Consider the following 14,017-nt stretch of genomic DNA (forward strand, 5'->3'; position numbering starts at 1 on the left):
GGAGCAGAATTAGGCCATTCGGCTCATTGAGTCCACTCCACCATTCAATCATGGCTGATCTACCTTTCTCTCTCAACCCCATTCTCCTGTCTTCTCCCCATAACCGCTGACACCTTTACTAATCAAGAACCTGTCAATCTCCGCTTCATAACTTGATAAGCTTTTCTACGCTCGACATTTGATGAAAGAATGAATTGACTGGGCTTATATTCACTGGAATTTAGAAAGATGATAGGGGATCTTATAGAAACATAAAATTATTAAGGAATTGGACAGGCTAGATGCAGGAAAAATGTTCCCGATGTTGGGGGAGTCCAGAATCAGGGGTCACAGTTTAAGAATAAGGGGTAAGCCATTTAGTCTGAGATGAGGAAAAACCTTTTCACCCAGAGAGTTGTGAATCTGTGGAATTCTCTGCCACAGAAGGCAGTGGAGGCCAATTCACTGGATGTTTTCAAGAGAGAGTTAGATTTAACTCTTTGGGCTAACGGAATCAAGGGGGAACTTCTTTACTCAGAGGGTTGTGGCTGTATGGAATGGGCTTCCGGTGGAGGAAGTGGTGGAGGCTGGCTCGATTTTATTATTTAAGAGTAAATTGGATAGGTATATGGATAGGAGGGGATTGGAGGGTTATGGTCTGAGTGCAGGTAGATGAGACTAGGTCAGGGAGAATGGTCGGCGTGGACTGGTAGGGCCGGACAGGCCTGTTTCCATGCTGTAGTTGTTATATGTTATATGTTATATGATATGGGAAAAAGCAGGAACGGGCTACTGATTTTGGATGATCAGCCATGATCATATAGATCATGTAGCTGGCTCGACGGGCCAAATGGCCTACTCATACACCTATTTTCAATGTTTCTATGTTTCTATAAGTACCCAATGACGTGGGCTCCATAGCCATCTGTGGCAATGAATTCCACACTGTTTGAAGTTTACAATTACTCCACTCACCATTTTAATTATAGAGAGTCATAGAGTCAAACAGGGTGGAAACAGGCCCTTCGGCATAACTTACCTGCGCCAAACAACATGGCCGATCTACACTAGTCCCACCTGCTTGCATTTGGCCCATATCCCTCTAAACCTGTCCTATCTATTTACATGTCTAAATGTTTCTTAAGCGTTGCGATAGTACATGCCTCCGCTACCTCCTCCGGCAGCTCGTTCCATTCACCCACCACCCTCTGTCCTCTGGATCTCGTAGGCACAAAATGCAGGAGAAACTCAGCGGAACAGTCAGCATCCTTGGAGAGAAGGAATGGGTGACGTTTCGGGTCGAGACCATTCTTCAGACTGGTCCTCTGGTTCTCGATTTCCCCTCCTCTGGGCAAAAGACTGTGCATCTACCCGATCTATTCCCCCTGCCTTCTTCCTCCCCACCGTCCTGCCCCTCTCTCCCTCCCTCCCTCCCTCTTAGACCTCTCCCTCATGCTGCCTTCTTCCCAATGTTCTCTACGGTAGCATCAGCTGGGATGAAATATTTTTGGGATGAGACGGTTTGGTGTTAACATGCACGGCATAAGCAGCTGATGAAACGTTTTTTCCTAGTTCCGACAGAGTTGCTTCCATTTAAAGCACTTTAACTAATTGTACTAATTCATCCTTTTCCTGCTGTCTGCATCATCATCCAGTGCTTTCTGCAGCATTACACATGGTTAACCTCAGTTGCTCATGTAAAGCTATTACTGCGGTCCATTCTGGGATCAGATTTCCACGTTTGTCTCACGAGTAATTCATCATCACCTTTTCTAGTCGGACCTACCTTACAAGATTAACTTCTGACCACCGTGACTCCAACTGTCAGGATGTGTTAGCATTTCTACGAATGTATTCTCTGGACCTTATGTCGGCCTGAAATGGAAACAGGAAAAATACTAAGGATCAGAGGGTATATAACCAGGCTTGTTGCAAGGACAGTGTTGGACTGATACACTGGGCAGCATTTCTGCACCAAGACAGGATGGGTTAGAAAGACCAGGGGTAGAATTCCAACACAGGGTCACAGCAGACCATTCGGCCCACTGAGGCCATGCTGTTCATCTACACTAGAGTTACAGTCATAGAGTCATACAGTGTGGAAAAAGGACCTTCGGCCCAACTTGGCCACGCCGACCAACATGTCCCATCTACACTAGACCTACTTGCATGCGTTTGGCCCATATCCCTCCCTGGGAGACACTGCATGGAAACAGATTCTACAACTCATTCAGTCCACGGCAACCATCGATTGTCCGTCCGCACTACTTCTATGTTATCCCACTTTCTTAGCCACTCCCTTACACGTTAGGGGCAATTTTACAGGGGCCAATTAACCCTATGCATCCATGTCTTTGGGATGTGGGAGGAAACCGGAACACCAGGAGGAAACCCACGAGGTCACGAGGAAAGCGTGCAAACACGCACAGCACCCGAGGTCAGGATCAAACACGGGCCTCTGGCGCAGTGGAGCAGCAGCTCTACCCGCTGCACCACTGTGCCACATTTTCCGGTCCTGTGAACCATACAACTAAATAATAACTTGGACAATATACAACTGCTTTGCCTGTGATCCAGAAACCTCTGAGAAAGAATGATACAAATGCCCTTGCAGTGAACTCTGGACCTGCAGACACTGAGTTCCATTTGCAGTCTGTGTGAGTAACTTGCAGGGGAGTGGTTGGGCTGCACAAGATGGGAGGAATCTGCTTGCCGGTGTGAAAATTAGAGTTCGATCATCTTAGCCGGCTCTGCAGCATAAACTTGCAATGCACTGTGACGGAGAGATTCTTGCCTGAGTGAGGCGACTGTCAACTATTACCGAATAGTGAAAGGCCTGGATAGAGTGGATGTGGAGTGGACGTTTCCACCAGTGGGAGAGTCTAGGACCAGAGGGCACAGCCTCAGAATAAAAGGACGTACCTTTAGAAAGGAGGATAGGTGGAATTTCTTTGGTATCACAAAATGCTGGAGTAACTCAGCAGGTCAGGCAGCATCTAGGAGAGAGGGAATGGGTGACGTTTCAGGTCGAGACCCGGTCTGAAGAAGGGTCTCGACCCGAAACGTCACCCATTCCCTCTCTCCTAGATGCTGCCTGACCTGCTGAGTAACTCCAGCATTTTGTGATACCTTCGATTTGTACCAGCATCTGCAGTTATTTTCCTACACAACTGGTGAAATTTCTTTAGTCACGGGGTGGTGAATCTGTGGAATTCATTGACACATGGTGAATCTGTGGAATTCATGCACTGATATTTTTGCCAGCTGCTAGACGTACAAGTGTAGGGTGAGCTTTCTGTGGATGTCATGCTCATCGGCAGCTCTAAGGAGTGCTTGCTGTTCCCTCTCCAGTCGAGGGTTTTTAGTTTTAGCTTCAGTTTTAGTGCGGTGGCGCGGCAGTAGAGTTGCTGCCTTACAGCGCTTGCAGCTCCAGAGAATCGGGTTCGATCCTGACTACGGGCGCTGTCTGTACGGGGCCTGTACCTTCTCCCCGTGACCTGCGTGGGTTTTCTCCGAGATCTTCGGTTTCCTCCCACACTCCAAAGACATACAGGTTTGTCGGGCAATTGGCTTGGTACAAATGTAAACTGTCCCTGGTGCGAGCAGGATATTGTTAATGTGCGGGGATCGCTGGGTGGCGCGGACCCGGTGGGCTGAAGGGCCTGTTTCTGCGCTGTATCACTAAACTAAACGCTGACCTATCCTGCAGAGTTACTCCAGCACTTTGTGTCCTTGTTTGCAAGCAAACCATCCTTGATTTCACAGAGAGAGACACAAAAAGTTGGAGTAACTCGGCGGTCAGGCAGCATCTCTGGAGAGAAGGAGTGGGTGATGTTTCAGGTCGAGACCCTTCTTCAGACAAGCCAGGGGAAAGGAAAATGAGTGATATAAACGATGATGTAGAGAGATAAAGAACAATGAATGAAAGATATGCAAAAAAGTAACGATGATAAAGGAAACAGCCCATTGTTAGCTGTGTGTTGGGTGAAAACGAGAAGCTGGGGTGACTTGGGTGGGGGAGGGATGGAGCGAGAGGGAATGCCAGGGTTACTTGAAGTGAAAGAAATCAATATTCATACCACTGGGGTGTAAGCTGCCCAAGCGAAATATGAGATGCTGTTCCTCCAATTTGCATTTAGCTTCACTCTGACAATGGAGGAGACCTAGGACAGAAAGGTCAGTGTGGGAATGGGAAGGGAAATTCACGGAATTGCCTAAGCATAAGGAGGAAAGAAGACAACTCCAAACTCCAGGAGACCACCTAAGAAGTTGTGTTGTGCAGGACTTAAAAGAGGGCAGCAAAGTCCACGACAAACACAGGGCCTGTCAGTGTGACACTGCGTTTTAGTGTTAGTTTTAGAGTTGTAGCGCGGAAACAGGCCCCTCGGCCCACCGAGTCCGCACCGACCAGCGATCCCCGCACATTAACATGACCCTACACTCACTAGGGACGATTTTTACATTTATACCAAGCCAATTAACCTACAAACCTGTATGTCGTTGGAGTGTGGGAGAAAATCAAAGTTCTCGGAGAAAACCCACGCAGGTCATGGTGAGAACGTACAAATTCTGTACAGACGGCGCCCGTAGCCAGGATGGAATCCGGGGCTCTGGAGCTGCAAGTGCTGTAAGGCAGCAACTCACCGTGTGGTGCAACAAATAACTGTGATTCTGATGCTGGCTTTCTTGGATTTCGTACGCACTACAAATATAATCTTTGTCCAATTCGTACACATTCTATTTCACAATTTACTGAGTATCCAGACAGTATCCAGGATCCAGACACCGTGTGGAAGGGATTTGATCAAATTACTGCTGTACGGTCATCCAATTAAACATAATCTTCTTATCTTTGGCCACAATTAACTTCACTAGAATTATTCTGGCTCCTTCTGACATGCGGCACGGTAGCGCAGCGGTAGAGTTGCTGCTTTACAGCGAATGCAGCGCCGGAGACTCAGGTTCGATCCTGACTACGGGTGCTGCACTGTAAGGAGTTTGTACGTTCTCCCCGTGACCTGCGTGGGTTTTCTCCGAGATCTTCGGTTTCCTCCCACACTCCAAAGACGTACAGGTATGTAGGTTAATTGGCTGGGTAAAGGTAAAAATTGTCCCTAGTGGGTGTAGGATAGTGTTAATGTGCGGGGATCGCTGGGCGGCACGGACTTGGTGGGCCGAAAAGGCCTGTTTCCGGCTGTATATATATGATATGATATGATATGATGCCAAGGTGACTAAATTAATTGACTGGCAAGCTTGTAACTATTTTTCCAATCTGTATGTTTTGTCTGCTGGTCTTGTATCTGGTCTTATTCATTTAATCCTGTATCTGGACACTGTGGATGGCTCCATTGTAATCATGTACAGTCTTTCTGCTGACTGTTTAGTCAAGTCAAGTCAAGTCAATTTTATTTGTATAGCACATTTAAAAACAACCCACGTTGACCAAAGTGCTGTATAATCAGTTCAGGTACTAAGAAAATGAACATACAATGGCACACAAACATAACAGCACATACATAAACAGTTCACAGCGCCCCCCTCAGAGGGCCTCAAACGCTAGGGAGTAGAAATAGGTTTTGAGCCTGGACTCAATGGAGTCAATGGAGGGGGCAGTTCTGATGGGGAGAGGGATGCTGTTCCACAGTCTCGGAGCTGCAACTGCAAAAGCGCGGTCAGGCACGCAACAAAAACTTTACACTGTGCCTCGGTACACATGTCACCTAAACTAAACCGGTCAGTTCTTTGGTCTGAAGAAGGGTCTCGACCTGAAACGTCACCCATTCCTTTTTCTCCGGAGATGCTGCCTGACCCGCTTGAGTTACTCCAGCTAGCTGTGTCTATCTTCGGTTTAAACCAGCATCTGCAGTTCCTTCCTGTACTTTCTTTAGATGCTCTATCAAGCAGCATTTTATGGTTCGCCAGTCATTTGCAAAATTTAGCTGCTGTTTCTTAAAAAGGAAGTGGGCAAGAGGGAATGAGGTGACGGGGTGTCAAGGCCGCAAGGCCAGTACTCCATCAACAGCCGGTACACAGTCCACTCATTGTGGAATGGTCAGAGGATATGAAAGTGTGTGGCGCCAAGGCAGACTTTGCTTCAGATGTAACACATAACGCTCAAAAATCTGCAGTGAGAATTAATCATACCGCGTTCACAGCGAGTAAACATCAAACATGTCTTTTAATTTTAATGTAACGGCCATCAGAGACACTTCAGAATGAGCGGCAAGGTTTGCTGGTTCGCTACTGTGTTGCTTATTGCCCACACAAGAATTACAGACTGCCAGATACATTAGAAGTGAATCAATATGGTTGCAGTGTGCCTCTTTAGAGGATGCTTCTGAAATGTATGCCTCTTCTGCTTTGTGGAGGTTTCTGGCCGGTCGTACATCAGTCTTCTGCTTTTGCACTCCCCAGTCCAGGCATCCGTGCTGATGAATGGCTCCCCATCATCACTTGGCTGCAGTAACAAAGGCCCACTACAAATACCACGTTAAACCCAGGAGATTCTGCCTCAATGTTCCTTTTCTCCAAGTTTCCTCTGTGCCCCCCCCCATGCTCTGGGAACAACAGACAATAGACAATAGGTGCAGGAGGAGGCCATTCGGCCCTTCGAGCCAGCACCGCCATTCAATGTGATCATGGCTGATCATTCTCAATCAGTACCCCGTTCCTGCCTTCTCCCCATACCCCCTGACTCCGCTATCCTTAAGAGCTCTATCTAGCTCTCTCTTGAATGCATTCAGAGAATTAGCCTCCACTGCCTTCAGAGGCAGTGAATTCCACCAATTTACAACTCTCTGACTGAAAAGGTTTTTCCTCATCTCCGTTCTAGAAAGCACAGAAACAAATTTGATGAAGTACTGTAGTGTTAGGATAGGACACATTTGGAGGGATATGGGCCAAATGTTGGCAGGTGGGACGAGTGTAGACGGGACATGTGTGGGAAAGCTATGACTCTATGAAGCACCTTAAGCCTGTAGCTCAACAAAAAAACACCCGCGCTGAAGGATAGATGGCAAATGGGAGAATTGCAGTCAAGCCAGCAACTGGTCATAGAGTCACAGAGAGCGGAAACAGACCCTGCGGCCCAACTCATCCATGCCGACCAAGACCACATCTAAACTAGTGTAGCAAAGATAGACACAAAATGCTGGAGTAACTCAGCGGGACAGACAGCATCTCTGGACAAAAGGAATAGGTGATGTTTCGGGTTGAGATCCTTCTTCAGACTGAGACTCTTCACCTCACTGTCTAAAGAAGGGTCTCGACCCGAAACATCACCACCACCTATTCCTTCTCTCCCGAGGTGCTGCCTGACCCGCTGAGTTACTCCAGCATTTTGTGTCTACCTTCGATTTAAACCGACATCTGCAGTTTCTTTTTCCTACCTCCTTTGGCAACTCATTCCATAATACCCAACACCCTCTGAGTGAAAAGGTTGTCAGGTTTGTATTAAATCTTGCCCCTCTCATTTTAAACCAGGGTCCTCTTATTTTTGATTCTCCGACTCTGGGTAAAAGACTCGGTGCATTCACCCGATCCATTCCCCTCATGATGTTATGCATACTGCATGATCATTAATTACACAGATTCCACTGCACTGTCAAACTCATCTCGGGTCCACTCGACTGTGAGCCTGAAACACAAGAAAGCCTATCAAGAACAGAGAGTCCTTGCCTACTCTGAAGTTCATCAATCAAGTCTATCTTTGGCGTATCCTTGCCTCCATTCGCCGTGAAGTATCTGCCACAATCTTGGTGCTACCTTTGCTTGGCAAGTGGGTTCAAGTGGCTACTGGGCAGTTCAAGAACAGAAGACCTCCCGAGCACAGAAAATCCTTGCTGAAGGATCGACGTGAGGTGGAGGAGTACTTTATGATCTCAGCTTCCTCAGTTAAGAAAAATAATTGAGACCATCCTCAAGAAAGACCTGGCACTGTGGTACTGAGATAGTGCTCTTTAGTTTTGGAGATACAGGCCCTTCAGCACACCGAATCCTCGCGGACCAGACGTCACCCGGACACTAGTTCTATCCTACACACTTGGGATCATTTACAGAGGGCCAATTAACCGCACATACCATCATATCTTTGGGATGTGGGAGGAAACCGGAGCACCTGGAGGAAACCCACGTGGTCACAGGGAGAACGTACAAACTCCGTGCAGACAGCAACCGTAGTCAGGATCGAACCCGGGTCTCCGGCGCTGTCAGGCAGCAACTCTGCCGCTGGGTCACTGTGCCGCCTTTGTAGGCTCTTGCTGGCACCTGCCACAGAAAAAGCCATTGCCTGGAGCTTCCCACCAACTTCCTCCTGGAGTCAGAATGCAGATTCTGCCCGTCATGACCTTCAATGGGCGCGAGCTTTCACTGCATGATAAATCCAAGAAAATGGTAGAGCTACACCCACCATTCCACACGGCCTTTTACAGCCTCACAAAAGGCTCTGACCCCTGTAAACTAAGATGGTTATTAAATTTAGTTGTCTTCAGAAACTCATCACCATTTTACAAGTGCTACATGGTGACGTGCAAGTCGTGACGTTAACTCATCTATCACTGAACAAACCGCACCTCGAAGTGGAGCCCAGCAAAGTGCAGTCAGTCATTGGTCTATCTCTTCAGTTTTCTTCATGCAAGGCTGCATCTTGTCTTTTGCACGGTGGTACGTTGGCGCGGTGGCATGGTGGTGCAATGGCATGGTGGCACGGTGGCACGGAGGCGCGGTGGCACGGTGGTGCAGTGGCGTGGTGGCACGATGGTGCAGTGGCGTGGTGGCACGGTGGCACGGTGGTGCAGTGGCGTGGTGGCACGGTGGTGCAGTGGCGTGGTGGCACGGTGGCACGGTGGCATGGTGGTGCAGTGGCGTGGTGGCACGGTGGCACAGAGGTGCGGTGGCACGGTGGTGCAGTGGCACGGTGGTGCAGTGGCGTGGTGGCACGGTGGTGCAGTGGCGTGGTGGCACGGTGGTGCAGTGGCACAGTGGCACGGTGGTGCAGTGGTGTGGTGGCACGGTGGTGCAGTGGCGTGGTGGCACGGTGGCACGGTGGTGCAGTTGCATTAACTCTGTTCTTAACGCCTGTATCCTGAGGTGTTTATGAATCAGATCAAAGGTGTCATCGATTATATCTAAAAAAATAACACATTTCTCTATCCACCTGCCTGTTCTCATAGATTGAACTTGTTTACTGCCATGGGTTTCGTGTCAAAGCACAAGATATAAAAAGGCCTTTAAACAAGCGAGGAACATTCATGGCACGGTGGCGCAGCGGTAGAGTTGCTGCCTCACAGCGCCAGAGACCCGGGTTCGATCCTGACTACGGGCGGTGTCTGCACGGAGTTTGTACGTTCTCCCCGTGACCTGCGTGGGTTTTCTCCGAGATCTTCGGATTCTTCCCACACTCCAAAGACGCACAGCTTTATAGGTTAATTGGTTTGGTATAATTGTATCATTATAAAATGGTCCCAGGTGTGTGTGGGGTAGTGTTAGTGTGCGGTGATCGCTGGTCAGTGCGGGCTCGGTGGGCCAAAGGGCCTGTTTCCGTACTACATCTCTAAACTAAACTAAACTAAACTAAGCATGGTTTCCTCAGTGAGGAATTGGTCGCAAAAAAAATACTGCAAAAAAAAAAAAATCGTTTTTCTTTTATCAATTCCAGTATTTCACCACCAAATCGAAAGGCACTGAGTGGCACTGACTTTTATTTAGTATTGATTGCTTTTGTTTTCAAATGTATGATCGAGATAGTCAGGAGCAAAGGGACTTAATACTTTCATGTTGCTTTTCCACAGGTACGTGAGAAAAGGCCTGGCAAAATAGTGAATGCAGAAAGATGATTTCTGTTTGCAAACTATTTTAATGGTTGTTTGATGGTTGGTTGATGGTTGTTTATTGGAGAATAACAGTGGTCGGCACGGTGGCGCAGCGGTAGAGTTGCTGCCTCACAGCGCCGGAGACCCGGGTTCAATCGTGACTACAGTTGCTGTCTACACGGAGTTTGTATATTCTTCCCGTGACCGCGTATGTTTCCTCTGGGTGCTCCGGTTTCCTTGTTTGAGGGTTTGTAGGCTAATTGGCCTCTGTAAACAGCCCATAATGTGTAGGATATAGAACTAGTGTACGGATGATCGATGGTGGGCATGGACGGAGGGCTGAAGCCCCTGTTTCCATGCCATTGTTTAGTGCCATGGGTTTTGTGTCAAAGCACAAGAAAGGCCTTTAAACAAGCGAGGACATTGTGGCACGGTGTGGCACGGCGGTAGAGCCACTGCCTGACAGGCGCCAGAGACCCGGGTTCGATTCTGCGCCACTGTTATTCTCCAATAAACGATCGCACAATAAAACAGTCACACAATCGCACAACCCATAACATCCATGCCATTCCATTCTAAACTAAATAGATAATAAGGCCCATTAACAAATTGTCAGAGCCTGAATTATGTACCGAACTAAAGACAAAGAAAATAACAATGTAACATTGCAAAAAATGGTGTTGAGTAGGATTTCCTTTGTACTGCACCAATGAAGCATGCAATTAGCAAATTATGTTGGGTAAGACTGTGAAAATACACAAGAAATCTGCACATAATTACATTCTAGCTCCACTAAACACATCACAGTTCCTTGCACCACTTTCCCCCCAGGCCAAAGAATTTATGAATTACCCTCAACCTATTGTCTTAAAACATATAAAATTATGCCGACAGTTTTAATCATGCCAAGAAACAAAGTAATTTTTCTGCTGTTTTATGTTCAAGTTCATCTACTGAAACCAACTGTGTATTTACTGTTTCTTTGAAAGTAGTTCCATATCAGATTAAGAATTAAGATCAGTCTGAAGAAGGGTCTCGACCCGAAACGTCACTCATTCCTTATCTCCCGAGATGCTGCCCAACCTGCTGAGTTACACCAGCACTTTGTGAATAAATACCTTCGATTTGTACCAGCATCTGCAGTTATTTTCTTATAAGAATTTACAAGCTTCCAGGAAAGCAAATCTCAAAAGATGTTGTGCCAAATATGCCAGGGGTTAGGTGAGGCCCAGGGGCCAAACATAGGAAATTGGGGCTAGCCTAGAAGGACCGAATGGCCCAATTCTGCTTCTACAACTTGTGAATTTATGAACATTACACAAATAAACAAAACTCTCCTTAAACGTGAAGACCACCTATTTCAACCCCGCCACTACTACCATCAATCTCTTAATTTTAGAAACAAAGAACTACAGATGCTGGTTTTAATGCACAAAAGGACACAAAGTGCTGGAGTAACTCAGCGGGTCCAGCAGCATCTCTGGAGAAAATACACCACAATTCCGACATTATCATTAAACTTGCCGACAAGGGACGTCACCTATCCATGTTCTCCAGAGTTGCTGCTTGACCCGCTGAGTTATTCCAGCATCTTGTGTCTACATCTTCAGCATCTCTGGAGAACTTGGAAAGGTGAGGTTTCGGATGAAGACCTGTGAAGAAGGGATGAGACCCCAAATGTCACCTGTCATCTTTCCATGTTCTTCAGAGATGCTGTTTGACCTGTTGAGTTACTCCAGCACTTTGTGTCTATCTTTAGCATTCCTGGGGAACATGGATAGGTGGCATTTGTAAGGTCAACACCCTACAAACGTCTCGACCCGAAATGTCACGTATCCATGTTCGCCAGAGATGCCTCCTGACCTCCTGAAGGGATGAGACCCAAAGTGTCATCTGTCATCTATCCATGTTCTTCCGAGATGCTTCTTGACCTGCTGAGTTACTCCAGCACTTTGTGTCCTTTTATTTCATATTTTTGTCTGCACTACACAATTGTTGACGGGAAAATAAAATCACAGCTAGCACACTTCACAGTGGGTACACACAGTCTCTAATTACAATGTCACAAAGCGCAATGTGATAATGGAACACAGTAATAAAACTGAATGAGCAGCATCTCCCCATTACTGAAAAACATTTGTTTGCATTTAAAGCCAAGTCAACTCATAGCAGAAAATTTGCCTCTGGTGGGAATTTTTAATCAATGTAAACATTCCTCGAGTGAAGGAGTTATGTTTTGTAAAATAAAAAGAGTTCAGCATCTTATTTAGTTGCTCCTCTGAATCACATTCCATTGCATCTCCCTTAACTGAAACACTGAGGTATTGTTTGTTTAGTTTCAATGCACTAGAGAGGAAATTGTCATGTCAAATGACTGCTGCACTTCACATTACACCGACGCCCATCAAAAATAGTTCAGAGTTCCTGCCTCACAGCGTCAGAGCCCCGGGTTCGATCCTGACCACAGGTGCTGTCTGTACGGAGTTTGTACGTTCTCCCCGTGACCTGCGTGGGTTTTTCTCCGGGTGCTGCGGTTTCCTCCCACACTCCAAATACATACAGGTTTCTAGGTTAATTGGCTTCGGTTAAATTGTAAATTGCCCCTAGTGTGTGTAGGATAGTGTTAGTGTGCGGGGATTGTTGGTCGGTGGGGACTCGGTGGGCTCTCAACGAATAAACTATGGACTAGACTGCTGAGTGCATCGGGCTACCCTGAGGATAAGAAGGGGCAGCCTATCGTGCAATGTTTAATTGTTATGCCTTAGAGATACAACGCGGAAACAGGCCCTTCAGCCACCGAGTCCGTGCCGACCAGTGATCACCTGCACACGAGCATCCTACACACGAGCGGCGATTTACACAACCCAATTAATCTACAAGTCTGCACATCTTTGGAGTGTGGGAGAAAACCGGAGAAACCCCATGCTGTCACGGGGATAACGTACAAACTCCATACAGCCAGGATTGAACCCGCGTCTCTGGCGCTGTAAGGCAGCAACTCTACCGCTGCGTCACAGTGCGACTGCTTCTTCAGACTGAAAGAAGATTCGGGGGGGGGTGGAACTGGAGGTATGAAACAGATGTTCTTTTGACAGCGTAGCTCCAAATGTCTTTAAGCTGAAGCAGTGTCTCAGCTGCCTGATGCCCTTGTGTTTTGACAGCATATGTGCAGAAGCAGCAGGCATCGTTACAGAGAGTGTGGGCAATACCATTCTGGTGCCAGCTGATTAAAATCGCATGGGGCGAGCGTCTTTAAACAGAGAGCTCGTGTTTAAGAGAAGCTGCAGAGTATATCTTTAACAGCTCGTTAGCACACAGGCTTGCACTGGTGGCTTTTTGCAGCCACCACCTTCACCAAAGAGGAGCCCAGCAGGTACACCTGCTTCCCCGCAGCCCCACAGCAACCTGGGTTCGATCCTGGCCTCCGCGCTTGTTTGCCGAATCCTTCCCAGTTTCTATGTTTTTATCCCACCTCCCCCCAAAGAATGCTGGTTGGCAGATGAATTGACTAGATTAAATTTCCACTGGTGTATAAGGTCAAATTCTAGCAGCAGATTTAGTGCCATTCGGCCCATCAAGTCTACTCCGCCATTCAATCATGGCTGATCTATCTTTCCCTCGCAACCCCATTCTCCTGCCTTCTCCCCATACCCCCTGACTCCGCTATCCTTAAGAGCTCTATCGAGCAATGTCTGTGGCAATGAATTCCACAGATTCACCGCCCTCTGACTAGAGAAATTCCTCCTAATCTTCTTTCTCAAGGTTTGTCCTTTTATTCTGAGGCTGCGGCCTCTGGTCCTAGACTCTCCCACTAGTGGAAACATCCTCGCTGCATCCAGTCTATCCAGGCCTTTCACCATTCGGTAACTTTCAATGAGGTCTCCCCTCATCTTTCTAAACTCCAGCGAGTACAGGCCCAGTGCCGACAATCGCTCATCATACATGAACCCAATCATCGCTGGGATCATTCCCACATAAGCCCCCCCCCCCCCCCTCCAGCACCAGCACATCCTTCCTCAGATATGGGGAGGTGGGTGATAAGAATCAGGTGACATTAACGGGCGAGAAATAGGATACAGGGAAATAAGCAGAGATTTGTGGGGATTGTTCTGAGAGCCGGTATCGACTCCACAGGCTGAACTGTCCCCCCTCTATGTCTCTGGGGAAAACACCTGGAAATCAATGACAACTGGCTAAACCCAGCTAAGAGAGGTGATTATCCATCA

General features: G+C 47.4%; 1 protein-coding gene across 3 annotated transcripts in view; it reads right to left on the bottom strand.

The window, feature by feature from the left end:
• Positions 1 to 1,794: 1,794 nt before the first annotated feature.
• Positions 1,795 to 14,017, bottom strand: part of LOC144594946 (endonuclease V-like) — a 79,999-nt gene continuing 67,776 nt past the window's right edge. For all 3 annotated transcript variants that reach the window (XM_078401885.1, XM_078401887.1, XM_078401888.1), the window contains exon 8: positions 1,795 to 1,854. In XM_078401885.1, coding sequence (XP_078258011.1) covers positions 1,804 to 1,854 — 51 coding nt within the window. In that variant the 3' untranslated portion in view covers positions 1,795 to 1,803. The remainder of the gene's footprint in view (positions 1,855 to 14,017) is intronic.

Source organism: Rhinoraja longicauda, chromosome 6, assembly GCF_053455715.1.
Source record: "Rhinoraja longicauda isolate Sanriku21f chromosome 6, sRhiLon1.1, whole genome shotgun sequence".
Lineage (NCBI taxonomy): Eukaryota > Metazoa > Chordata > Chondrichthyes > Rajiformes > Arhynchobatidae > Rhinoraja > Rhinoraja longicauda.